This window comes from Neofelis nebulosa, chromosome 2, assembly GCF_028018385.1.
Source record: "Neofelis nebulosa isolate mNeoNeb1 chromosome 2, mNeoNeb1.pri, whole genome shotgun sequence".
NCBI classification, from domain to species: Eukaryota; Metazoa; Chordata; class Mammalia; order Carnivora; family Felidae; genus Neofelis; species Neofelis nebulosa.
The window spans coordinates 192,214,575-192,240,666 of NC_080783.1; the positions used below are offsets into that span (position 1 = coordinate 192,214,575).

The window sequence follows — 26,092 nt, forward strand, 5'->3', positions numbered from 1 at the left end:
CATGCTCCAGGGAATCTGGAAGAACATAATGAGTAACTTTATGCAGCCTAGATTATAGTGCTTCCTGTTGAGTGGCCTGATACTCTGGGGCCTTGAACTATCCTGCAGTTTTACCACCCGCTATGGATCACAATTCAGATGAAGAGCTTGATGGCCAGAAGCTACAGAGATATGTCCTGACACCTGCTGGTGGCTGAGGGAGCCTTCACTTGCTACAGGGGGGAACTGTTGATGCTCTTGAGTTCAAAAGTTAAACAAGCACTTACTGTTTCATACTTTGGTGTCATTGCATGGATACAAAGTGAAACAGAGTAGGTGACTGCTCTTGAAGAATTCATCATCTCAGGACATGCCCTTTAGCAGGGAAAGAGAAAGACATATACACAGATAATTTAAATACATTGTGGTAGGTGTTACAATGTGTGTAAGATAATAAAAAATATATACTGGTCTCTCCCAAGTTCCTGGCACAAAGCTCCTAAAGCCCTTGTAAATTCCTAAGTGATAAGGACACTAGGAATATCTTTTGTTCTATTGAGGCGACTCTGGGTGGGCTCCTGGCTGGTTCCTGGATGGGGCTGGCCACCAGAAAGAACAAGCCTTTTGAAGCTTGGAATTTTCAGCCTTGCCCCTCCCATTTCTGTAGAGAGGGGAGGGAGTTGGAGCTTCCAGGTCGGTGAACCAACCGTGAATTTGGGAGGGTACACACCCCTTCTCTTTCCATGAGGACAGAGCTCCTGTGCTTGGGACTCTCTCAACTCTGGCTTGATGTATCTCTTCATCTGGCTATTCATCTGCATCCTTTATCATATCCTTTCATAAACTGGTAATGGTAAGTATTCCCAGGAGTGACCCACTCTAACAAAACTAATCAAACCAGAGGAGAGGAGTATGGGAACCTCTGATTTGCAGCCAAGTAGAACAGAAGTTGTGAGTGGGGCACCTGGGTGGCTCAGTCAGCTGAGCACTCTTTTAAAAAAAAATTTTTTTTTACGTTTATTTATTTTTGATAGACAGAGAGAGACAGAGCACAAGTGGGGGAGGGGCAGAGAAAGAAGGAGACACAGAATCCGAAGCAGGCTCCAGGCTCTGAGCTGTCAGCACAGAGCCCAATGTGGGGCTTGAACTCACAGACCGTGAGATTGTGACCTGAGCCGAAGTCGGATGCTTAACCGACTGAGTCACCCAGTCGCCCCAGTTGAGCACTCTTGATTTCAGCTCAGGTCATGATCCTAGGGTCTTGGGATTGAGCCCCTCTTAGGGCTCCACACTGAGCATGGATCCTACTTAACATTCTCTCCTCCCCCTACACCTTTTTCTCTCTCCCTCTGCCCTCTACCCCCCTCCTAAAATTAAATTTAAACAAAAAGTTAAAAAAAGAAGTTGTGGGTAACGTGGGTACTGGTGATGGGCATCTGAAGTGGACAGTCTTGTGGGACTGAGCCCTTAACCTGTGGGATCTGATGCTATCCCCAGGTAGACAGTGTCAGACACCCAGCTGGTGTCTCAGAGAATTGCTTGGTGGGGGAAGACCACATAGCTGGTGACCAGAAGTGTCAGAAGTGAAGCATCGTGTGTGAGTAGTAAAAGAGACACACAGGAAGGAAAGACTTTTCTCCCCAGATGATATGGTAAGCTCAGAGTGCACGGAGATTAGTTTACCGTGTATCTCCACATAAGGAACTCTCTATACCTCCCAGATTTACTGCTTTTCATTTTAACTACAAGAGTAGAGTCTTTCTGCCTCCAATGCAAATTTTTAGGAAAGGGAAATGAATTGGCCATCCCCTGATGGTCAAATGTCCTTCTCTGGTCCAATCACTATGACCAATGTTGGTCGCAAAATACATATACGACAGCCAGTCCCAAGGGATGGTGTGGGTAACAGCAGCTCTCAGAGATTTGGTGCTGGGACCCTGGTGGCAGGGTACTTGGCCTTTGTCTTTCTGTACCACTCAAACTTGAATCAATCCTACCACCTTCTTTGCATAAGCAGCTAAGAGCTGCTGGAGGAAAAAAAGCCACACAAACATTTGTAGAAACTTCAAACGGAACCTCCAACTGGGAAAAGGTCCATGATGGTCGTTGGGTGGGGAGGGATGGTGTTAGGTGGGGTAGCATTGAAAAGACTGATTCGATGGCTCCAAAGGGACATGATCTTGGTGAATTCAACAAGTTCAGGGTCAGGCTCCGAATTTTGCAAGCTTAGAAACATGAGCATAACATCTCCGAATTGAGATTTGTAGGTACTGATTCACATTAACGAGGGTCACAAGCAACTGATATACAAATCCTAAATGAGAATTTATTAATTTACAAAGAATATTTAAGGGCATATCCTTCCCCAGCGCCTAGTACAATTGTTGCAGGATTTTTTACCACAATACCTGAGATTCGTTGTCTCACCACTTGGAAGAATGAAGAGGTGGACCCAAATGAGCAGCAGGCAAGTTTGTTACAATATACGATTAGAAAGAAAGAATAGTAGGAAAGCTCTCTTTACAGACAGGGGTCATTGGAAAGTGAATGCCTGTGGACTATAGGCAAGGTTCCTCGATTTATAAGGTTCTGGTGCTCCCTTCCCCCCCCTCCCCCCACTTCCCACCTGTTACTTCTCAGGTTCTATCCTTATTGGCTAGATAGCTTTAGGTGCTGGGTTGTCCATTCTTGATTGGCTGGTTTCCATTGTAGGAGGGGTGGTCTATGGCCATATCTGTGGGTCATACATTTTATGGCCTACTACTTATTTTTAGTTAGGTCTTTAGTCAAATTCCTGAGGGAAACCTGAGGGGGGAGTAGATGGTGTCTGTTATATTCTTAAGGGGAACCTTAAGCCGGAGGGGGTTTGCTGTAGTCAGAAGCTCCCAGCATTGTTTCAAAGTACGTTTTTCCCACCCAGGGACCTCGGGTCCCAACATTTCCCTCTCTGCCTGTTTTATTCTATCTTTAACATACAATGAGAGTTATTCCCCAAATGCATTGAATGAATAATCAGAAACTGGTAAACCTATTTCACCAGGGGCCAAGATAGAACTAGTTTTTTTTTTTTTTGTAATTAAAAAAAATGTTTAATTTAATTTTAATTTGATTTTGAGGGAGAGAGAGAGAGAGAAGCTGGGGAGGGGCACAGAGAGACGGAGACAGGATCCAAAGCAGGCTCTGCCGTGTCAACGCAGAGCCCAATGCAGGGCTGAACTCAGTGAGATCATGACCTGAGCCCAAGTCTGAAGCTCAACCTAATGAGCCACCCAGGAGCCCCAGAATGCATTTGTCAGACAGAACCCAGGGGGCTTGTCACTAAATCTCTGCTGAGGGTCATCGAGTCACTGCACTCTGGTGTCCAGTACCAGATCTGGCTTCCGGCCACAGCACAACCAAAGACCACCCTGCTGAGGTCTTCCCCGTGGGGGCCGAGTAGGGAAGGAAACAGATGCAGACCTAGCGCAGGACGGTAGGACTCGGAGGCGGAACGGAGTTCAATGCCAGGGCCACAGAGAAAGAGCAGAGCCTGTCACAGGCTCCCTGGCTCAGTCCCAGGCAGACGGAGGGGAGGACTCATTCATCCAGGGCCAGCCCAGGAGTGAGACTGCAGAGCTGGCTGGCCCGGCCCAGGCCGGGTGTCAAGGCGGGGAGGGGATTTCCTCAGCCTCCCTCCCCCTGGGCTGGGCGGCTGGGAACCTGTTGGGACGATTTTAGTTTGGGGGAGGGACCAAGGAGCTCCTGGCAGGGCGGGAACTTCAGGGCAGGGGAGCCAGCCCCTTGGCCCAGGCGCCCTGGAACGCGGGGGTGCAGCCTGTCCCGGCTGGGACTGCCGTCGGCCTCCCGAGGTAAGCAGCGGGAGCTGGGACGGGTGGAGGGAGGCCCGCGGTGGGGAGGAGGCCGCGGGGCAGGAAGCGCCAGGGGGGTCAGAAAGGCCAGAGGCTGCGGGGCTCTTGCGGGAAGGAGCCGGCGTGGGGTACTCTCTTGGCAACCTCCCTCCAGGAGTATCCTTCTGGATGGCCGCTTGGGATCCTGCAACTTTCATTTTAAAAGTAACATGTTGAGGGGCGCCCAGCTGGCTCAGTCCGGGGAGCATGCGACTCTTGATCTCAGGTCGTGAGTTCGAGCCCCACCTTGGGTGTAGAGATTCCTTAAGTAAATAAATAAGCTTAAAATAAATAAATAAATAAATAAATAAATAAATAAAAGTAGTATGTTGAGTCAGGAGTGGGGGGGGGGCTGTGTCTGGCTTCTCCCCCAGGGACACGGTTGGCAGGGACCAGGTCACGCCACTCTCCTTCAAGGTTCTGGTCGATCACTGGCTCTCTCCCTTCTTCATGTTTCCCCCAGGAAGCAACCTCCCTCCCCACGTCTGTCCCCAACTTTTTTCTCCCTCCAACCAAGCCAGTTGCTAGACCTCCTTCCCCACATTAGAGACCACAGCCATGGGAAACAGCCTCTCCAGCTTCTTCCTGCTAGGCGCCTCCCCAACGTTATTTGTTTCCTCCTTCCTGGTACCGGTATCTGAGGGATTTTGCTCATTCGTTTGTTATTATTCATTTGTTTATTCATCACTGTTTGAGCATATACCTGGATTCTGGGGGAGGGGGCACACAATCTCTGGGAATAGGAAAACTGGTATGTATTTCACACACGTTTAATAATTATAAGCTGGTGGGCAGCCTGGCAGAGTGGAAGATTATTTTGGGGTTGCTCAGACACTTGGATTCATATTCCAGCTCTCCTGTTCACTTCCTGAACCCCGGCTTCCTCATCCCTAAAGTGGTGTTGTTATGACGGCAGGAGACAACGCATATCAGGCACCCAGCTGGGTGCCCAAGACGTAGTGGGGGCCTCAATAAACACCTGTGCTCTTTCCTTCTTTGGCTCCCTCCCTGCCCTGCTCCTCCCTACCGCCACCTCCCCTCTCTGTAGGGTTGTAAAGATCTGTGAGACAACCCCTGGCCTTGAAAGCACTTAGGCAGACTTGTAAACCTAGAATGGGTAGCAAAGGGGAAGGTGGAGATGGGAGAGGGAGGCTCAAAAGGGGTGGGGGTGGGACTGGGTAGGGAAGAACTGGACCAGGGCTGGGACTGCAGTGGAGGGAAAAGATGTTCCCAGTAGGCTCTCCTGCAGTTTCTGAATTTGCACTCACATTGAGCAAGTGATGGGAACTACCAATTCCTAAAACCAACTCTGCCTGGCCTCAGGCTAAGGGCTTTTAAATTAAAAAATAAATAAATAAACATTTTTAAAATGTTTATTTATTTTTGAGAGGGAGAGAGAGAGAGTGAGTAGGGGAGGGGCAGAGAGAGATGGAGACAGAATCTGAAGCAGGCTCCAGGCTCTGTGCTGACAGACCAATGCTGCTTGAACCCAGGGACTGTGAGATCATGACCTGGGCTGAGATCTGATGCTCAGTCCACACTGAGCCACCCAGACACCCCTAAGGGCTTTTAAATGCATTATCTCATTGAATCATAACCCTGTTATGATATTATTATTATCCCCATTTTACAGATGAAGAAATGAAGATACTAACAGGCTAAGGGATTGCCTAAGGTCACATGGCTAGTAACTAATGGATCCAGAATTCAAGACTAGGTCGGACTCTAGACTCCATGCTCTTTGTTCAACTCCTTGTCTTTCAAGTTCCTCTGTATGGGAAAGAACAAAAGGACATGATCATTCTCCCAACTTCCTAGACACCAGTTTCTTAATTCCTGGACATCTCCTGCTCTGGGCTGCTTCGTCCCAGCGGGGAGGAGCACACCTCTTCCTGATTCATGAATTCATTCACTTATTCATCCATCATTCATTCAGTCAAGTGCTCTATTGGTCCCAAGAGGGCAGGGACCATGTCTGTTTGTTCACAGTTGTGTAACCAGCACTTTGTATATCCCTAATACAGAAGTGTTTGGGGTTGCCTGGGTGGCTCAGTCGGTTAAGCCTCCTACTTCAGTTCAGGTCATGATCTGACAGCGCAGAGCTTGCTTGGGATATTCTCTTTCTTTCTGCCCCTGACCTGCTTGCACTTTCTCTCTCTCTCTCTCAAAATAAATAAATATACTTTTTAAAAAATTAAGAAAAAAAAAAAAGAAATATTGCATGACTCCTTTGTGGCTAAATGGCTCCAAGAAACATTTTTTGATACATTCTGTGGGCTCCCTGATAGGGATTCAAAGATGAATAAAACTGAAGTCTTATCCTCAAGGCACTCACAGCCTTGTGGGGGAGATGGTGATAACACAAAGAAGACATGGTACCCTAGACAGGAGCAGAGCCTGGAGAGGGAACTATGAGGGGCATTTAATTCTACCAAGTTGGCTTTGTTCTCTACTGTATCCAAGGCCTAGCCAATGGCAGGCTCATGGTCGATGTTCAGTAAGGCTTTGCAGAGGAGGTGTTTAGGACAGGGTCTTGAAGGGGTTGTTAGAACTTCACCAGGTGAACAAATTGGGGAGGGAAGATTCTGGCAGAGAGAGATGCTCATGAAAAGGCTTAGTGCAGGGTGGGAGCTGGGATCGCTAGGGACTCAGTATGGCTGAAGCGGAGAGTATATATGGAAGAATGGCAAGAAATGAGGATGGATAAATAGGCAGGGCTCAGGTCATGAGCCTTGTCAAGGACACTAGATTTTATCCCAAGGGTATTGGGTAACTATTGAAGGGATTTAACAAAAGGAGGACACCATCTGATTTGTATTTCAGAAGTGTGGCTGATGCATGGGGGTCACGGAAATGGCACCAAGATCTCTAGGCCTAACAGAGTTCCTACCTGTCTGAGCAAATGAACCTTTCTTTTTAGGATCTGGGTTAGGACTTCCTTTTTTGGGCTTCATAATGGTTCATGAAGGGCCTCCTAACTTGCTTTGTGTCCTGATCTACTGGTGCTTTGTCCTCAGCTGTTTGCTGGGTTACAGCCAATCCATTTTTTTTTTTTAAGTTTATTTATTTATTTTGAGAGAGAGAGACGGGGGGGGGGGGGGAGAAAGAGAGAGAATGAATGGGGGAGGGGCAGCGAGAGAGGGACAGAGAGAGAATCCCAAGCAGGCTCTGCACTGTCAGTGCAGAGCCTGATGAGGGGCTCGAACATATGAACCGTGAGATCATGACCTGAGCCAAATTCAAGAGATGCTTAACTAACTGAGCCACCCAGGTGCCCCTGATCTATTCTTTCTAATAAAAGTATTGAAATATACAAATGATTTACATTTGCAAAATTGGGAGCAAATTTTGGGGTATACTGCTTGCTAATTTGTGCTTTCTTACGTAAAGGAGAGAGAAGGAGTTGTAGGTGGGACACCAGGAATTATATTAGGCTCTGAATATGCCCTGGAGTTTGTGTTAAATATGGAACTGGGGGTACGTGGGCATGGATAGCTTTCAGAGAATCAGTTTCCAGACCTTCAGATTCTATAGGTATTTCCTAACAGCAATCTGCTTGACTGGATTCTTTTAAGTTATCCTTGTGAACTCTCTTCCTCCCTTCCTTTCTTCCTTCCTTCCTTCCCTGCTTCTTCCCTTCCTTCCCTTTCTTTCCCTTCTGGCTTCCCTTCCCTTCCCTTCCTTTCCCTTCCCTTCCCTTCCCTTCCCTTCCCTTCCCTTCCCTTCCCTTCCCTTCCCTTCCTTTCCCTTCTGGCTTCCTTTCCCTTCCCTTCCCTTCCCTTCCAGCTTCATGTCCAATGTGGGGCTTAGACTCAAGACCCTGATATTGAGAGTCACATGCTTTACCAACTGAGCCAGCCAGGAGACCCTAACTCTGCTTTTGTTGTTTCCCTTCTCTAGCTTTACTAGATTTGTCCTGAATCATTCTATGGTGCATTGCTTGGGGATTTAAAAACCAGGACAATTGGAGAATGCTTTGTTCCTGAGAGATTAGGTAAGATAAACTGAAGGGGTGGTGCCTTACTACAGACTCTTAGAATTTACTTTTCATTTGTTTTATTATTATTTTTTAAGTAAGCTCTACACCAACTTGGGGCTTGAACTCACAACCCCTGAGATTGAGAGCTGTGTGCTTTACTGACTGAGCCAGCCAGGCACCCCAGCAACCACAGATTTAATAAGTCACCCAAGGTCACAGAGCTATTGAGTGGCAGAATCAGGACTTGAACTCCAGAACCTCCCCTCTAGAATTTGTGCTTTTACCCATTATGCTACTCTACTTTAAATGTATGTGCCTTAGCTCTTTTTCTATTGTATCATAGAGTTAATTGGGACCTGAGTTAATTGTCATGGGGATATGGATAAACTCATTTGTAGAAATTTTAAAAATGAAGGTGGATTTTCTTACAGGTAGAGAATTATTCTGGTTTGGCAGATTGGTTTGACAGTAAGGCCTGACTTTAACAACTGGATTACATGGCAAGACATTTTTCGTAAATTGAATCAGCTAAATCTATAGCTTCAAGGTTTAGATGCACGTTTCTAATAAGACTATGCCAGAAAATTCTCTCTTTTGGTATTTTTAAAAGATTTTATTTTTAAGTAATCTCCACACCCAACGTGGGGCTCGAACACCCAACAGCCAAGATCAAGAGTTAACTTACTCTACCAACTGAGCCAGCCAGGCACTCCCCAGAAAATTCTATCTTGGAAACTATTTTAACTTGTGAAAAATAATTTTAGTCATTATCATAAAAATGTGTGAAAGGGTCATAGCTTTTTCAAAATCTGATGGGGGGGGCACCTGGGTGGCTCAGTCAGTTGAACCTCTCCCTTCGGCTCAGGTCACATCTCATGGTTTGTGAGCCTGAGCCCCGCATCAGGCTCTCTGCTGTCTGCCCAGAGCCTGCTTCAGATCCTCTGTTTCCCTCTCTCCCTGCCCCTCTCCTGCTCACGCATACTCACTCATTCTCTCTCTCTCTCTCTCAAAACTAAATAAACATAAAAAAAAAAATCTAATGGGGATTCGTGAGCAAAACAATGTGAAGACTTCTGGCATATGGTATACATTACACATCACTGGCCATGTGCATCAGGGTGGTGATGAGGTTCGTGGCCAGGACTCAGGAGCTGAAGTGGCTTGTCCGCAAGTAAGCGGAGGCAGAAGTGAAGCAAGATCAGGGTTTTCTGATTGCTGTGATTTCTCTTACTCCATACTTCCTTCCTTCTCCATTTCTCGATGGCTTATTTAGCAAACTTTTACTGAGCACCCACAGTTGGAGTAAAAAATACACATTTTCTATTTTTTCTGCAGTTCATATTCGAGTAGAAAAGACAGACAATGAATAAACACATCAGATATTTTTAGATGGTGACAAGTGCTGGGAGCAAATAAGCTGAAGAATGTGATAGAATATCTGGGGTGAGCAGAGGGGTGGGTCAAGGAAGACTTCCTAGGGAGGTGCTTTTTGTTATGAAGGAGGTAGCCTTGTGTATATACATTAGGGTGTGTGGGAGGGGTGAAGGGGTGAGGGAGAAAGGTTTGGGTCAAGGGAACGGCAAGTGCAAAGACCCTGAGGCAGGAGAAAGCTTGGGGTGTTCCTGGGATAGAAAGAAGAACTTGTGGAAAACATTATGGAATTTCCTAAAAAAATTTAAAAATTGAAATGGCATGTGATCCAGTAATTCTTATTCTGGGTATTTACCTGAAGAAAATGAAAACACTAATTCATTTTTTTTTTTACTGTTTATTTTTTTTATTTTGAGAGAGAGAGGAGCAGAGAGAGAGAGAGAGAAAGAGAGAGAGAGGGAGAGAGAGAATCCCAAGCAGGCCCCAAGCTGTTGGGGTAGAGCCTGACACGGGGCTTGAACTCATGAACCATGAGATCATGACCTGAGGCGAAATCAAGAGTCGGATGCTTAAGTGAAGCGACTGAACCACCCAGGCACCCTGAAAACACTCATTCAAAAAGATGCCCGCACCCCTATGTTTATTGTAGCATTATTTACAATAGCCATGATAGGGAAGTAACCTCAGGGTCCACCAGTAGATGAATGGGTAAAGGAGATGTGATATATACAATGGAATGCTATTCAGCCATAAAAAAGAGTGAAATCTTGCCATTCGTAACAACGTGGATGGACCTAGAGGGTATTATGCTAAGCGAAATAAATCAGACAGAAAGACAATTACTTTACTTATTTGTGGAATCTAAAAAACAAAGCAAATGGATAAACAGAGAATAAGCTGGTGGTTGCCAAAAGCAGGTGGAGGTGGGATAGGTGAAATAAGTGGAGGGGATTAAGGGGTACAAATTTCAACTTATAAAATAAGTCATGGGGATGAAAAGTACAGCATAGGAATATAGTCAATAGTACTACAGTAATGTTATATGGTGACAGGTGGTAACTACACTTATTGTGGTGAGCATTTTGTAATGTATATAATTGTTGAATCATTATTTTGTATGCCTGAAACTAATAATACTTCAATAAAAATATTTCATTTTTTTTCTTTAAAAAAAATTTTTTTTTAATGTTTATTTATTTTTGACAGAGACAGAATGCGAGGGGGTTAGGGGCAGAGAGAGAGGGAGACACAGAAGCAGAAGCAGGCTCCAGGCTCTGAGCTGTCAGCACAGAGCCCGACACGGGGCTTGAACTCACGAGCTGTGAGATCATGACCTGAGCCGAAGTCGGAAGCTCAACCGACTGAGCCACCCAGGCGCCCCAAAAATAATATTTCAATAAAAATACATATATATAAAAGGGAAACAGTGTATAAAAGAAAAAATAGAGGTTGGGGGAGAGTGGTAAAATTCTACAAAGAAGGCAGAAGTTAGGTTGTGCAGGACCTTACCAGCCTTGATAAGGATCTTGTGTTTATCTGGAAGACAGTGGGAAACCATTGAGAGGTGTTTTCTTAATGTTTATTTATTTTGAGAGAGTGAGAGTGTGAGAGTGCGAGGGGGGGAGGGGCAGAGAGAGAGGGAGAGAAAATCCCAAGCAGGCTCTGCGCTGCAGCCCAACATGGGGCTTGATCCCACGAACTGCGAGATCAAGCCCTGAGCCGCAATTAAGAGTTGGTCGCTCAACCATCTGAGCCACCCAAGTGCTCCCCTTTAAGAGGTTTTAAGGAGAGAGTTGCTATATTCTGCTAGACTCTGATTTATAGTTGTGTTTGTTTTGGAGGGCGGGGGCAGGAGTGGAAACTGAGATGGAGACTATTTCAGGTAAGACATCAGCAGTCTACTCTCTGGAGGGATACCAAGATGGACAATGCTAATGGGAAGGTGGAATGGTATGGGACGCCATTCTGTCTTCTAGTTCTGGTGACGTATGTTGGTAACTATTGCTGTGTTAGCAAATAACCCCAAAATGTGGTGGCTTAAAACAATCATTTTATTTTGTCATGATTTTGTGGGTCTGGAATTTGGGCGGGGTCCAGCTGAGCCGTTCTTCTGCCCTCTATGGTATTGGCTGGCGTCACTGACTTGGCTATATTCAGTTGGTGGATGAGCTGGGCTATAAGGTCTAAGAAGGCTTCACTCACTCATAGGTCTGGCACCTTGGTGCTCTTCTACATGGTCTCTCTCTCCATATGAGTAGCTTGGACTTCCTCATAACATAGTGGCTTCAGGGTATCAGCCTTATTATTATTAGTTTTTACTTTTTTAAAAAAAAAAATGTTTACTCATTTTTGAGAGAGAGAGAGAGAGAGCGTAAGCTGGGGAGAGCAGAGAGAGAAGGAGACAGCGGATCCAAAGCAGGCTCTGTGTTGACAGCAGAGAGCCCGCTGGTGCGGGGCTCAGACTCATGAACTGAGAGATCATGGCCTGAGCGGAAGTTGGGTGTTTAATTGACTGGGCCACCCCACGTGCTCCTTTAGCTTCTGTTATTATTATTTATTTGTTTTTTAAAAGTAAGCTCTATGCCCAACATGGGGCTTAAACTCAGGACCCTGAGGTCAAGAGCTGCATGCTTTACAGCCAAGTGCCCCAGTAGCCAACTTTCCCATATGGAATCAGGTTTCCAAGAGGAACAAGAGTGGGGGCTGCAGGCTTAAGGCTTGGCCTTGGGAGGTGCTACTTACTTCTACCTCGTATTATTGGTCAAAGCCTGTCACAGGGCTAGCCCAGATTCAAGGACGGGAGAAACAAATCCCACTCTATCTATCTATCTATCTATCTATCTATCTATCTATCTATCTCTATATCTGTGTATCACACTAGGTTTCTGTGAACAGATTAACTGTAATCACCCTGCTGGTGCTGACTCACTTTATAAATCTAAATCACAGTATACCGTGTTGGAACAATGTGTAGAATTTTATTCCTTTCTGGATAGGGAGGGCCTGGAAACAGGAGGTATTTTGTTTTGTTTTGTTTTTTTCTTTGTGTTTCCAGAGCCCAACATACAGAAGGCATTCAGGGAATGCTTGTCCAGTGAATGCATACATCATGTAAGAATTCATTGGTTATTAAACCACGGTGTACAGAAGAATCCCCTGGGGAGCTGTCAAAAAGGCATGCCGATTCCTGGGCAAGACCCCAGCCCAGACCCTCTGAATCCAAATCTCTAGGGTATGAGCTTTCAGTCTGGGTTGCACATTAAAATATACAGTATCCAGGCCCTAGCTCCAGAGGCTCTGATGCCATTGTTCTGGGGTGAGCCCAAACATCAATATTTTTTTATAATCTTCTCAGATAATTCTGATGTGTGGCCAAGGTTAAGAACCACTGCCATAGGATTAGAACCAGCCACTTTCACCTGACCTCCCCGGATGATTCTGATGTAGGTGGTCTATGACAGGTGACTGTCCTCAGTTTGCCCAGCACTGTCCTGATTTTAGCGTCCCAAGTTCTACATCCCAAGAAATCCCTAGTCCCGTGCACACTAGCACAGTTGGTCATTATCAAAAGACCACTGTTCAAGAAACATTGCCAATGAGGTACTAAAAGACCTTTTGAAAAGTACCTACAAATATCTAATGAAAGCAATGATTCTGCCTCCTTACTTAAGGCGCTAACGTAGTAGTATCATAATGCTATCAGAGTCCTCTCGGGGCGCCTGGGTGGCGCAGTCGGTTAAGCGTCCGACTTCAGCCAGGTCACGATCTCGCGGTCCGTGAGTTCGAGCCCCGCGTCAGGCTCTGGGCTGATGGCTCGGAGCCTGTTTCCGATTCTGTGTCTCCCTCTCTCTCTGCCCCTCCCCCGTTCATGCTCTGTCTCTCTCTGTCCCAAAAATAAATAAAAAACGTTGAAAAAAAAATTAAAAAAAAAAAACAGAGTCCTCTCCTTAAATTAAGGAAGAGGTGGCTCAGGGTCAGTGTCTCTCTTGAGCCCTGCACTCTGGTATGTTAGGTCTGTTAACGTAGATAAATAGGGTGTCCATCCCTGGGAATTCTTCCATATTCCCTAGTGTACACGAGGCAGCTTTTTTTTTTTTTTTTTTTTTTTACAAGTATCATTATCATCCTTTAGTTTTTTTTTTTATTTCAAATCTATTGTTTATTTATTTATTTTTTCAATATGTGAAATTTATTGTCAAATTGGTTTCACGAGGCAGCTTTGAAAGCCTGACCACAATCAACAAGGATGATGTGTTGAGGACAGTATGAGGTACAGGATGAGCTTCTTGTGTCTCTACACCAGTGTGTATTATTGTTACTATTACTTATATTACAATAAGGTACAAATATATATGTCATATCTTAGATAGCTCTGGGGAAAGTAGCATAGTATAGTGGAGAGCTCAGGATGGCCTCAGAAAAATGGCCTTATGTCCCAGCTTTCGTGTGACTGGGTAGGTATCTGATCACAGTTGCCTCTTTTGTTTTCATTGCTCGTCTGTAAAATGGGAATAATAATGATGTCATCTTCACAGGGCAGCTAGGAGGATCCACTGAAATGGTATAAGTAAAAGTGGTTCTGTAGACTAGGAAGGGGGGGATATTACAATTGCTGTTAATGGGAGAGACACAAAAAGACATTTTCCTATTGAGAGGCCTTGCCCATGACAAAGGCCCCGGTTCCCCACCCCGAATCACAGCCACGGTTGTGTGGGATTCCAAGGGAGAAGCTTTTAACACATAGTGGGTGTGCAGAGACCTCGGGAGGCAGAGTGTCTCTGCCTTAGTTACCCTCAAAGTTGAGTGCAAGTTTGCTTTGCTTTAGGAATAAGAAAAACTTCTGGAAAAGGGGGTTTGTGAAAGCATTTTTTGTTTTCAAATCTTTTGCTTATTTGTTCCGAGCGTATCCTCAGAGATGTAGCAAAAAGAAAACAACCACAGCCACAAACCCATAATATCGAAAGGCTGGTTCTTAATTTCTGTAGCTAAAAAAGCGCTCTTTCAGGCTAAACCACAGAGATTGCTGCAGGCCCCTGGAACTGGGCATAATGATGGTTTGCAGTGTGATGAAGGAGGCTGTTAATCTCTGTGGCCCAGAAGCCCAATCTGTGGCCTCTCCAATTACCCAGGTTGCCTAGCAACGCCACCAAAAGCCTCCCCGCCAGGTCCGGCTGGGCAAAAATTGGGTACACCCAGCACAGCCTGCCGCCCAGCCTCCTGGGCTCCCAGGCCACATCAAGGCAGGACTCAGCCTTGGCAAGGGCCGGCCTGGTACCAATGAATGGGTGGGGCCAGCTGTTTAAAGAAACAATTCAGATATTTAGAACCTACTCATTTGAATGCAACTAGCAAAACAGCACAAACTAATGATCGAAAGTCTCTTTCTGCCAAAGAGGAGTTGTCCTAAGGCGGGTGGCTGTGCCTGTGCTCTCCTGGGTGAGATGAAGAAGGGAAGGTGAGCCTGACTTAGTCCTCTGGGTTTTCAGAGAGACAAATCCCTTTCCTTTCCTGGGTGCCTATTTCCATCCTGACTCCCTGTGGCAGCAGTGGGAATGGTGGGGATTCCCAGCCCCATCCTCTGGGCTGATGGCCTGCCACTTGGAAACCCCCAGACTCTGGTGTGGGTCTGTTTGGGGAGCTGGGGGAAGAAGAGGGAGATTAGGGTAGAGGGAAGGACGGGATGAACATAATCAACATAAAGATGTACGCTTCTTTAACACTTGGTGCACAGAAATCACAGGGCCGAGGAGCACACAGGGTCTGTGGGTCAGACACCCTGGGTTCCTCTCCCAGCTCTCCCCTCACTGGCTGCGTTACCTTGATCAAGTTACTTTGGAGCCTGAGTTTCCTTATCTATAAAATGGGGGTGTTATTATCCTGTTTTATTAAAAACAATTTTTTTTGTTATTATCCTATTTTTTTTTTTATTAATTTTTTTTTCAACGTTTTTTATTTATTTTTGGGACAGAGAGAGACAGAGCATGAACGGGGGAGGGGCAGAGAGAGAGGGAGACACAGAATCGGAAACAGGCTCCGAGCCATCAGCCCAGAGCCTGACGCGGGGCTCGAACTCACGGACCGCGAGATCGTGACCTGGCTGAAGTCGGACGCTTAACCGACTGCGCCACCCAGGCGCCCCATGTTATTATCCTATTTTATAAGGTCGTGAAAATTAATGAAGAGAATGCTCATTGAGTGCTTAGCATAGAATCTGGCAGGCAGTAAAGTGCCCACTCTTATGGCAACTCTTATTGCATTTGCTTCTTACAATGATTCTGTGAGATACGAAGAAGAGAAAGGGGGTCTGTTTGACAGCTGAGGACACTGAGGCACAGAGAAATGAAGGACTATGCTGGGAGCAGAACTCGGATCTTCACAGTGCCCAGCAAAAAGTCAGCTGACGAGTCCTTTTGTAGCCATGAGGGTGTGGTGGCTCTGTGGGTCTCCTCTGACAGGTCAGCGATGGGAATGATAATAGGATGGAATGTAGAGGAAAAGGGTAGTGGGAGGTGCTTTTCAACAAAAAGTGATGTAAGAGTTTTGGTTAATGTGGTCTGGATAGATTCCCCTCTCCTTCCTTCTAGTATCCGTTTTTTGTTTGTTTGTTTGTTTTCAATGTTTATTTATTTTTGAGAGAGAGCAAGCAGGGGAGGGACAGAGACAGAGAGGGAGACAGAGGATCTGAAGCAGGCTCTGTGCTGTCAGCGCAGAGCCTGATGCAGAGTTTGAACTCAGGTGAGATCATGACCTGAGCTGAAGTTGGGCGCTTAACTGACTGAGCTGCCCAGGCTCCCCTCCTTCCAGTATTCTTTCAAATAAACTTTTTATTTTGGAATAATTTTAGATTTACAGAAAAGTTGCAGAGAGTTTGTTTACCCTTTACACAGGTGTAAGTATTTTCCAAACTCCTCCTGTGTGCCAGGAACTCTCTGTTGGATGATCACAGAGTTTGTCAGAGGACTGGACCCTGGAGTCCTTACTTTGAGGTCTCAAAGGTGCCGCTGTCTCTACGTCACTTGTCAGAGATCTGCTAAATCTACCCAATTAGTGTTTTCAGGAGTAGGGCCCAGGAAGCTGTATGGAAACTGATGTTGAAAAACAAATGCTCAAGGAGATTCTAAGGCATAGCCAGTTTAGAGAACTACTGGTCTGGGGGGCAGACTGTCCAATTCACTGTGCACATGAGAGAGAGCCATGGTTCAGAGCATGGAAGGGACAGGCTCCAGCTCACACAGCCAGGAAGTGGCAGAGTCTAGACCAAAGAACAGGTTTCCTGGTTCTGTGCTCTCCTTGCACTGTGTCTCCCTCACACAGAACAAGAAATGAGTTTAACTTATAACAGGAAGACCGCAGGTAGAAGAGTTTCTTGGCTATTCAGGTGTTATTAGGTTCTTGGTTGCAAGGGCAGAGAGTGATTCAGGTTGATTACACCAGTAAATAAATTTTATTGAAAGCACATTGGGTGGGAAAATAAAAACTATTTCTCGACTCCTATTCACACTTCTGACACCAAATATGTGGGTTTTTCACACCAAGCAATTCTGCCACTAACTTCCCCACTGGCTAAGGGCTCAGTTTCATATGACTGCTCCCCACTTCAAACCCCAGTTGCAAGTCTGGACTTCCAGTACTTTTGATCAACTGGCTGTAATTTAGGGTTTCTGTGACCCCTCCCCCCACCCCACTTCCTTGGGCTTAATAATTTGCTAGAACAGCTCACAGAACTTAGGAGAGGGCTTTACTTATTAGTACTGGCTTATCATAAAGGATACAAGTCAAGAGCAACCAAATGAAAGAGATGCATAGAGCAGGGTATACAGGAAAGGATGTAGAACTTCCATGCCCTCTCTGGGTGTTTTGTTCTCCCAGCGCCTCACTGTGGTTACCAACCTGGAAGCTCTATGAACCTTTTGCTTAGAGTTTTTATGGAGGTTCCATTACATAGGCATGATTGGTTATTGATTTTTGGTGATGAAGCTCCATCTCTAGCCCTTCTTCCATTCCCAGAGGTGGGCCTGCAAGTTCCAACCCTCTAACCTCTAATCCCGTGGTCATTTCCTTAGGCAACCAGCCCTATCCTCCAAGAGTCACTTCATTAGCATAAACTCAGGTGTGGTTGAAAGGGGCTTATTATGAATAATAGAAGATGCTCCTCCCACCCCTGTCACTCAGGAAATTCCAGAGGTTTTAGGAGCTCTGTGCCAGGAACTGGGTGGGAAAATATTTGTTTTTTAGTATTTCACAGTATCACAGGTAGGTTACAAAATCACTGGAAGGCTGCAGAAACCAGGTTTGGGAAATAAGCCGAGACAAAGGGAGACCTAAGAGTTGTCCTAAGGCGGGTGGCTGTGCCTGTGCTCTCCTGGGTGAGATGAAGAAGGGAAGGTGGGGGGCGCCTGGGTGGCGCAGTCGGTTAAGCGTCCGACTTCAGCCAGGTCACGATCTCGCGGTCCGTGAGTTCGAGCCCCGCGTCAGGCTCTGGGCTGATGGCTCGGAGCCTGGAGCCTGTTTCCGATTCTGTGTCTCCCTCTCTCTCTGCCCCTCCCCCGTTCATGCTCTGTCTCTCTCTGTCCCAAAAATAAATAAAAAATGTTGAAAAAAAAAAAATTAAAAAAAAAAAAAAAAAAAAAAGAAGGGAAGGTGGGCCTGATTTAGTCCTCTGGGTTTTCAGAGAGGCAAATCCCTTTCCTTTCCTGGGTGCCTATTTCCATCTTGACTCCCTGTGGCAGAGAACTACACCAAAATCATCACAGAGCCAGGTAGGTGAAAATGGCCCTATTGCTTCTGCAGCTCCATGTTCATTGCTGCAGCCTGTATCCAAGATACAGCTGGCCTTGGACGCTGGATGTCAAACTGACCCAATGGCGAGGCTGGACAGTGGGCACTGTTGCCACTGCTTTATCGTCACCGCTGGAAAGAACTTAACCAGTCTTGAAGCTCCAGCCTCAAAAATCCTAAGCAAATGCAGCTAATGGGTCAAGCCCAAGTTACATACCTGAACCCCAGTTGCCTAGGGACCTGGAACAGTTAGGATTGGGAATTTTTACCTTCTGTAGTGGGAAGTGGTCCCTGCTGCCCAGCGGGATTCATGAGATTGGGAATTCTCCAAGAACCCTGACAAATGACCATTATATAAGCATTATCAAAAGAATGTACTGGGAGTCCCTGACATGTGCAGATTCAACACTTAACAGTTTTCGTATTTCATTAGCTACCCTCAAAGGCCCGTTGTGAATGAATGTGAACTGAATGATTTTGCTAGTCATTTAGTTAGTGAGCCAGGCCCATCATTCCACTTTGACATCTCACATGACTTCACTCTTCTCTACTAGTTACAGCCTTTATGTAACCTGCATGTAGTGACTAAAGTCTTTGTTTCTTGTTGGAGTAGAAAAGACTCCTAAAAATAAATCACTTGGTAGTGCCAGAAATAGGAATGAGAAGAAAGTGAAGAGGTTTGAGAAAGTGACTTTTATTTTTTATGTTTTGCCACAGGTAGAAGTCTTGGGTACATTGGCATGGAATGTCAGGTTCAGTGGTGTCTAGGATCCCTGACACCAAGAGATGTATGATGTGCGTAACATAGGTACAAGGAAAAGTGCTTTGGCAAGTTGTTTTAATGAGTGCTTCAGCCAGTGAAGAAACTGGTCTTCAAGAGAGAGGTTAAAGTTTACATAAAGACGAAAGAGGCACAATTAATGAACCAAGGTTCTATTTTCTTTTCTTCTTTGGGACCTTGGGTGCAGAGTGTTGAACATAGTTAATTGATATTTCTCACATAACAAACTTTATAAATAACCTTACACCTGCAATTATAGAATTATTTAGGGTCTGAAATGCAATCGCTTAGAATTTTCTGGCCATAATTTTAACACAATTTTGGGAGATACTATATGGTTTACTAAGGCTCTTGAAAGGTCTTTAAAAAAATTTTTTTTAATGTTTATTCATTTTTTGAGAGACAGAGACAGAGTGTGAACGGGAGAGGGGCAGAGAGGGAGGGAGACACAGAATCTGAAGCAGGCTCCAGGCTTTGAGCTGTCAGCACAGAGCCTGATGCGGGGCTCGAACTCGTGAACGGCAAGATCATGACCTGAGCCAAAGTCAGACACCTAACCCACTGAGCCACCCAGGTACCCCAGCTCTTGAAAGGTCTTTGGAAAAATCTCTTGCCATTGTCAAGGGTCTCCTGTGTAAATCTCCTTATGGAAATCTCTCTCTACATGAAAAAAAATTTTTTTTCATGTTTATTTATTTTTGAGAGAAAAGAGAGACAGAGCGTGAGTGGGGGAGGGGCAGAGAGCTGGAGACACAGAATCTGAAGCAGGCTCCAGGCTCTGAGCTGTCAGCACAGAGCCTGATGTGAGGCTCAAACTCACAAACCGCGGGAGCAAACCGCTAGATCATGCTAGATCATGACCTGAGCCAAAGTTGGACGCTTAATCCACTGAGCCACCCAGGCGCCCTCTACTTTTTTTTTTTTTTTTAAGGCAGAAGAGTGTTCTGGGTAAATGAGCATTGCCCCACCCTTTCCAATCCTTGGCCAACACAATGGCTCCATGATTCATATCATGAGCAATGCTTATTCCACACAAAGACAGGATGTAAGGAAGTTCTTTCCAGTTTTCCTCTAATTTCTTTTTTAAGTTTATTTATTTATTTATTTATTTATTTATTTATTTATTTTGAGAGAATGAGAGAGAGGCGGGGGGAGGGGAGGGGCAGGGCAGAGAGGGAGGGAGAGAGAGAGAGAATCCCAAGTAGGCTCTGCACTGACAGTGTGAAGTCTGATGCAGGGCTCAAACTCAAACTGTGAGATCATGACCTGAGCAGAAACCAAGAGTCAGACGCTTAGCCGGTTGAGCCTCCCCACTTTTCCTTTCCTTGAGAATCCTTGCTGGGGTACCTGGCTGGCTCAGTTGGTAGAGCAGTTGACTCTTGATCTCAGGGTTGTGAGTTTGAGGGCCACATGGGGCATGGAGCCAACTTTAAAAAAAGGAATACTTGGCAACCATGAAGAGAAAGTCTTTGATGCACAGGGGGAATATCTTCATTTTGACTTGAAGAACATGAGTCTTTTCTACTCCTCCAACATTCTTTTTAACAGTCCACCTTCGTTGTTCCATACTGGTAGGATGAGGACTTTTCACAGCAGCGCCACCTGATTTTGATCTGGGTGGGGGGGTGGGGCGGAGAAGGAGAGAGAGAGAGAGATTTCAACAGAGTTGACAGCCACCTGCTAAAGATAAAAGGAAGGAGGTGAGGCACAACATCAAGCCAACATTAAAGAAAGCTCAAGACACCTGGATGATTTTTGCTTAGTAAGAAACACAATCAGTGCAGTAAATAATGCCTCTCAATATATCACACTGTGATGAGAGTGACAAAGTGAATAATTTGATAGCTGAGAAAGAGAATAATTTATATCTCTTTAAGACTATGATGTGTTGTATTCATTGCTGACTTGTTTTGAGAATCCTGCTTTATTTAATTGGGCCTCCAAAAATTCCGGTAATCTAAAGTATGCTTCCAGAGACCCTACCCCAACTTTGACCTGTAGAGCCCATGGAATATCCAGGCCACGCCCATGTAGGGACAAAATTAATGCCATAACCTTAGATTAGCCTAGGGAGGAAAACATTGGACCCGGGAGCAAATGTGCTGGTGAGCAGATTTCAGCACAGTGTAAGGAAGAACTAACTACCTAAGGATTGGAACAGGCAGGAAATGCAACAACCCAACTGAAGTACATTCTAGTTCTTTGTGATTTTTCACTGCTGTAAATAGTTCTGCACTGAACATCTTTGAAATATAGCTTTGTATACTTGCTCAGATACATTTGCAGGATAGATTTCTAGGAGGAGGGTGGTTCTGTTGAAAGTTATATGCTTTTCTATTTTGGGCAATTACTGCCCAGTTGCCTTCCCAAAAGGCTGCACCTGTTTCCCACAGCCCCAAAAGTATGGACAGTCTTTTCATTGTTTGATTAGTAATGTTTCCAGGGTGGTGAGCTGTGCTCAGAAATTCAGGTGTGGGAGCAGAAGATAAACAGGAGTGGGAGGGACAGGGAATGTCAGAGACTGGAAGTATTGAGAAGCAGATGTTGGAGAGATGGATGAATCAGGGAGAGGCCCCTGTCTCCAAGCAACAGGGCACACAGACGGGGAGGGAAGTCAGAGTGTGACCGTCATTGAGAAGAGAGGTAAACCCCAAACCCTGCAGTGGCCACCAACGTTTTCATCTGTTGCAAGAGGCTGATGTAGCTAGAACTGCATGTCAGATCTGTCTACTCTCCCTGCCAAGGAAGAAAGCACAGCCACAGTGAGTCTTGCCTAAACCGAATGGGGCAGATATCTTTGCAGCACAGGAAATACATTTCATTAAAATACCTAAAGTGGTGGGCTTGACTTTGTAAAATTTCTGGAAAGTTTGAAGTCTGGAGAAAAGAGAAAATTTTGAGGAAATGTAAGCCTTAGTTTTCTAGTTCCTTTTATAGCTATCAAGTTATATTAACATTGTAAAATTTTATTTCCTCATAAAGTGATCGTGTATGGTATTTCAATTTACAGTAGAGCTTATTAACACAATGTTAATCATCACTAGTTGAACTTATTTTTAAAATGCTTTAGGGGCGCCTGGGTGGCTCAATCGGTTGAATGTCCGACTTCAGTTCAGGTATGATCTCACAGTTTGTGAGTTTGAGGCCCGCGTCAGGCTCTGTGCTGACAGCTCGGAGCCTGGAGCCTGCTTCGGATTCTGTGTCTCCCTCTCTCTTCTGCCCCTCCCCTGCTTGCACTCTGTCTCTGTCTCTCAAAAATAAATAAACATTAAAAAATTTTTTAAATGCTTTAATATTTGCAGTTAAACACTGTGAGTCTCCAACCCACACTGTGTTTTGCCAATCGTGAGAAGTCACAAAACTGGAAATAGTCAACAGCATTCAAGGAAAATTAATGCAATAATTAGGTCTCCAGACTTAGTGTCTGTCCCTGGGAGGCCGGGTGAGTGGGAAGGTGGAAGATGTAGGGGAGGGAGGAAGACTTTCTTTTCAGAAAAGTTGCTGGGGGAAAAGTCACATGGAAGGGGAATTCTCTTCTTCCCTAAATTTTCTGAATATAACCTATTGTAATGTGGAAACTGCCTAATGAAGTATTTTTAAGAATAAATTCAGTATGAGTTGATTTCCAGTAACTTGCAGTATGAGTTGATTTCCAGTAACTTGCAGTATGAAAATAGGCCCTAGACTCAGCCCATCCCTTTCATCTTTCCAGCCAGCCAACCATCCATCCATCCATCCATCCATGCACCCATTCATCCGTCCATAGCTAATAATAAAATTATGGAGTGTTTCCCATGTGCCAGATACTATTCTAAGTGCTTTACATGCATTACCTCAAATAATCTTTTCTTAGGATTTTTCAAAATGCTTGTCTATTTATTTATTTATTTATTTATTTATTTATTTATTTTTGAGAGAGAGAGAGAGAGAGAGAGAGAGAGAGAGAGAGAGGGAAAATGAGTGAGATCATGACTTGAGCCAAACACTTGAGCCAAAAACAAGAGTTGAGGCTTAACTGACTCAGGAGCCCCCATTACCTCCAACAATCTTTCCAACAATGCTACAAGGTAAGTTCTATCATTATCCCCACTTCAAAATGGAATCTGAGAGTTTCCCAATAAGTTAAATATAGAATTACTATATTAATTATTATACTTAGTTATATACTTATATTAATTATACTTATTATTACTATACTTAATTAATTACTATACTAAAAGGAATGAAGTCCTGGGGCACCTGGCTGGCTCAGTAGGTGGAGCATGTGACTCTTTTTTTTCCTTCTTCAAATTTATTAAATTCCAGTTAGTTAATGTGCAGTGTAATATTAGTTTCAGGTGTAGAATTTAGTGATTCATCACTTAAATACAACACCCAGTGCTCATCACAACAAGTGCCGTCCTTGATACCCATCACCTATTTAACCCATCATCTCCGCCTATGACTCTTGATCTCGGTTGTGAGTTCAAGCCCCACATTGGGTGTGGTACCTATTAAAAAAAAAAAAAAAAAAGGAATGAACCTTGAAGACTTTCTTCTAAGAGAAGCCAGACTCAAAAGGCCACATATTGTATGATTCCATTTTCATGAAGTCCCCCAAATAAGTAAATCCATAGAGACAGAAAAGTGGTTGCCATCGGCTGGAGAGAGATGGCAATGGAGAGATTGCTTAATGGGTTTGGAGTTTTTGTCTGGGGTAATGAAAAAGTTCCTGAACTAGATAGTGGTGATGGTTACATAACATCGTAAATGTACTTAATGACACTGAATTGTATACTTTAAAATGGTTAAAGTGGTAATTTTTTTTAAGTTTACTTGTTTATTTTGAGAGAGATTGAGAGAGAGAGAGAGAGAGAGAGAGCGAGTTGGGGAGGGACAGAGAGAATTCCAAGCAGGCTTGCACTGTCAGCACGGAACCCAATGCAGGGCTTGAACTCGCAAACCCATGACATCATGACCTGAGCTGAAATCAAGAGCTGGATGCCCAAACAACTGAGTCATCCAGGCGCCCCTAAAGTGATAATTTTTATGTTACGTGTATATTACCACAATTTAAAAAAATGTAATCTGAGGCCCAGAGAATTTAAGTGATTTACCTAAGTTTACAGTTGATAATGTAGTAGAGCTGTGTTTTAATCCCAGTCATCTGGCTCCGTGGGTCATATTTAAAAAAAAAAAAAAAAAAAAATATATATATATATATATATATATATATATATATATATCATTGATGAAGCACATATGGGTGATACACTGTATCTAATCTTTGCAATGACCTTGAAAGTTTTGCATTATTGTTTAGTGTGTGTGTGTGTGTGTGTGTGTGTGTGTGTGTGTGTGTTGGGGGTGGTGGGTAGAATATACATAACTTAAAATTTACCATTTTAGCCACTTTTAAGTATACAGTTCATTGGCATTAAGTACTTTTACATTGTTGTGAAACTCTTAACACCATCCATCTCCAGAACTTTATCTTCCTACACTGAAACTTTGCACCCATTAAATCAGACAACTCCCCATTTTCTCCCTTCCCCCCATGCCCTTGCAACCACCATGCTAGGGTTTATGGTACCAGGCCTGCGGCCATTGCCTGAGGTTGCAAAGAAAAATAAGACGGAGCCATTCCCCAGTCTGTCTAGTGTCAAAGCCTGTGTTCCTGTCCTCTAGTGACCTTGCCACTAGCTCCTCTTCACCGAGTTAGAGAAGTCCAATTGCAGGACAAGAGTGTTGTTGAAGCACGCAGAGGGGATGCCTGTGGCTTGAGGGCGTGAGAAGGAAGTCAGTGAATAAAATATGGTTGAGATGAGAGATGAATGAAAGAAGGTCTGTTAGGAAGGTTGAAGATGAGGAGAATTGGGAACACAACCCTTGCCTTCTTTTTACTTCAGCTTATTCTGAGGAGTATGTGAGATTTTGCGTGGGTATGTGCTTTGAAATGCCAGCGGTGCTCTGCCTGCGTGATTGGGACTCACATCACTCCTTAAGTGGATTTTTTTAATTAACTTTTTTTTAATGTTTATTTATTTTAAACATTAGTAAATGTTTAAAATTTATTAAATTTAATAAATTAGAGAGACAGACAGACAGAATGCGAGTGGGGCAGGGGCAGAGAGAGAGAGAGAGGGAGACCTAGAATCTGAAGCAGTCTCCATCTGGGCTCTGAGCTGTCAGCACAGAGCCCGATTCAGGGCTCAAACTTACGAACCCTGAGATCATGACCTAAGCCGAAGTTGGGCGTTTAACCAACTGAGCCACCCAGGTGCCCTTGAAGTGGATTTGTTTGAAGGGTGTAACTCAGGAGATCAGTTCCAATGGAGGATGCAGATGACCATCTGGTTAGGGGTACAGACTCCTCCTTCAAGATATTAGGCCACAAAGGGGAGGGGAGAAATAGTACAGTAGTTGAGACTTTAGGATCAAGTCAAGGTGTCATAGATATGGCTTTATTTATTTCTTTTCTAATTTATTATTATTATTATTTTTTAAAGTTATTTATTTATTTATTTTGAAACATAGAGAAAGCTTGAGTAGGGGAAGGGCAGAGAGGAGAGAGCGAGAATCCCAAGGAGGCTCCACACTGCCAGCACAGAGCCTGATGCAGGACTGGAACTCATGAACTGTGAGATCATGACTTGAGCTGGTTGGATACTTAACTGGCAGACCCACCCAGGCACACCTTTATTTGTTTTTTGTTTTTTAATTAAAATAGTAATAAAACCTTTAAAAATCAAATATAAACAGAGGCTGCCTCTGAAGCTAATAAACTTCAGGTCTCTTTCATTTGCATGGGCTCCTTCAAAGGCCAGTATCTACTTTTGCAATTTTTATATTTTGTAACTTTAATTTTATATTATTTTTTCCAAGGAAAACCGCCCAAATTGTTTACACTTTAGGCTCTGCAAAATCTGGGCCCACCCCTGCACAGGAGGCAAAAATCTCGTGAAATCCCACCCACCATGCAGATATAATCATGGTTAATTTTCCAGATTTCTTCCTGTGTATCAGTATGTTACTTTTTTTGTGTGTGTGAGGTTGACTTTATTTATTTATTTTTGTTACTTTATTTTATTATTACTTTTTAATTTACATCCAAGTTAGCATATAGTGCAATAATGATTTCAGGAGTAGATTCCTTAATGCCCCTTCCCCATTTAGCCTATCCCCCCTCCCACAACCCTTCCAGTAACCCTCTGTTTGTTCTCTATTTTTAAAGAGTTTCTTATGTTTTGTCTCCCTCCCTGTTTTTATATTATTTTTGCTTCCCTTCCCTCCTGTTCATCTGTTCTGTGTCTTAACAGTATGTTACTTTTTACAAAA

General features: G+C 44.3%; 1 protein-coding gene across 7 annotated transcripts in view; it reads left to right on the forward strand.

Annotated features, from left to right (window-relative positions):
- The first annotated feature begins 3,599 nt into the window (after positions 1-3,599).
- Positions 3,600-26,092, forward strand: part of RHBDL2 (rhomboid like 2) — a 53,698-nt gene continuing 31,205 nt past the window's right edge. Inside the window, exons 1-3 of one of the 7 annotated variants that reach the window (XM_058717987.1) lie at positions 3,720-3,827; positions 7,767-7,860; positions 22,078-22,217. Coding sequence is in view for 2 of the 7 variants with exons in the window: in XM_058717990.1 (XP_058573973.1) it covers positions 21,490-21,537 (48 nt within the window). In the remaining 5 variants the exon portion in view is untranslated. Of the gene's footprint in view, positions 3,828-7,766; positions 7,861-14,546; positions 14,672-17,543; positions 17,602-21,274; positions 21,538-22,077; positions 22,218-26,092 lie in introns of those variants that run through there. The other 6 variants (XM_058717986.1, XM_058717991.1, XM_058717989.1 and 3 more) reach the window with 6 other exon arrangements.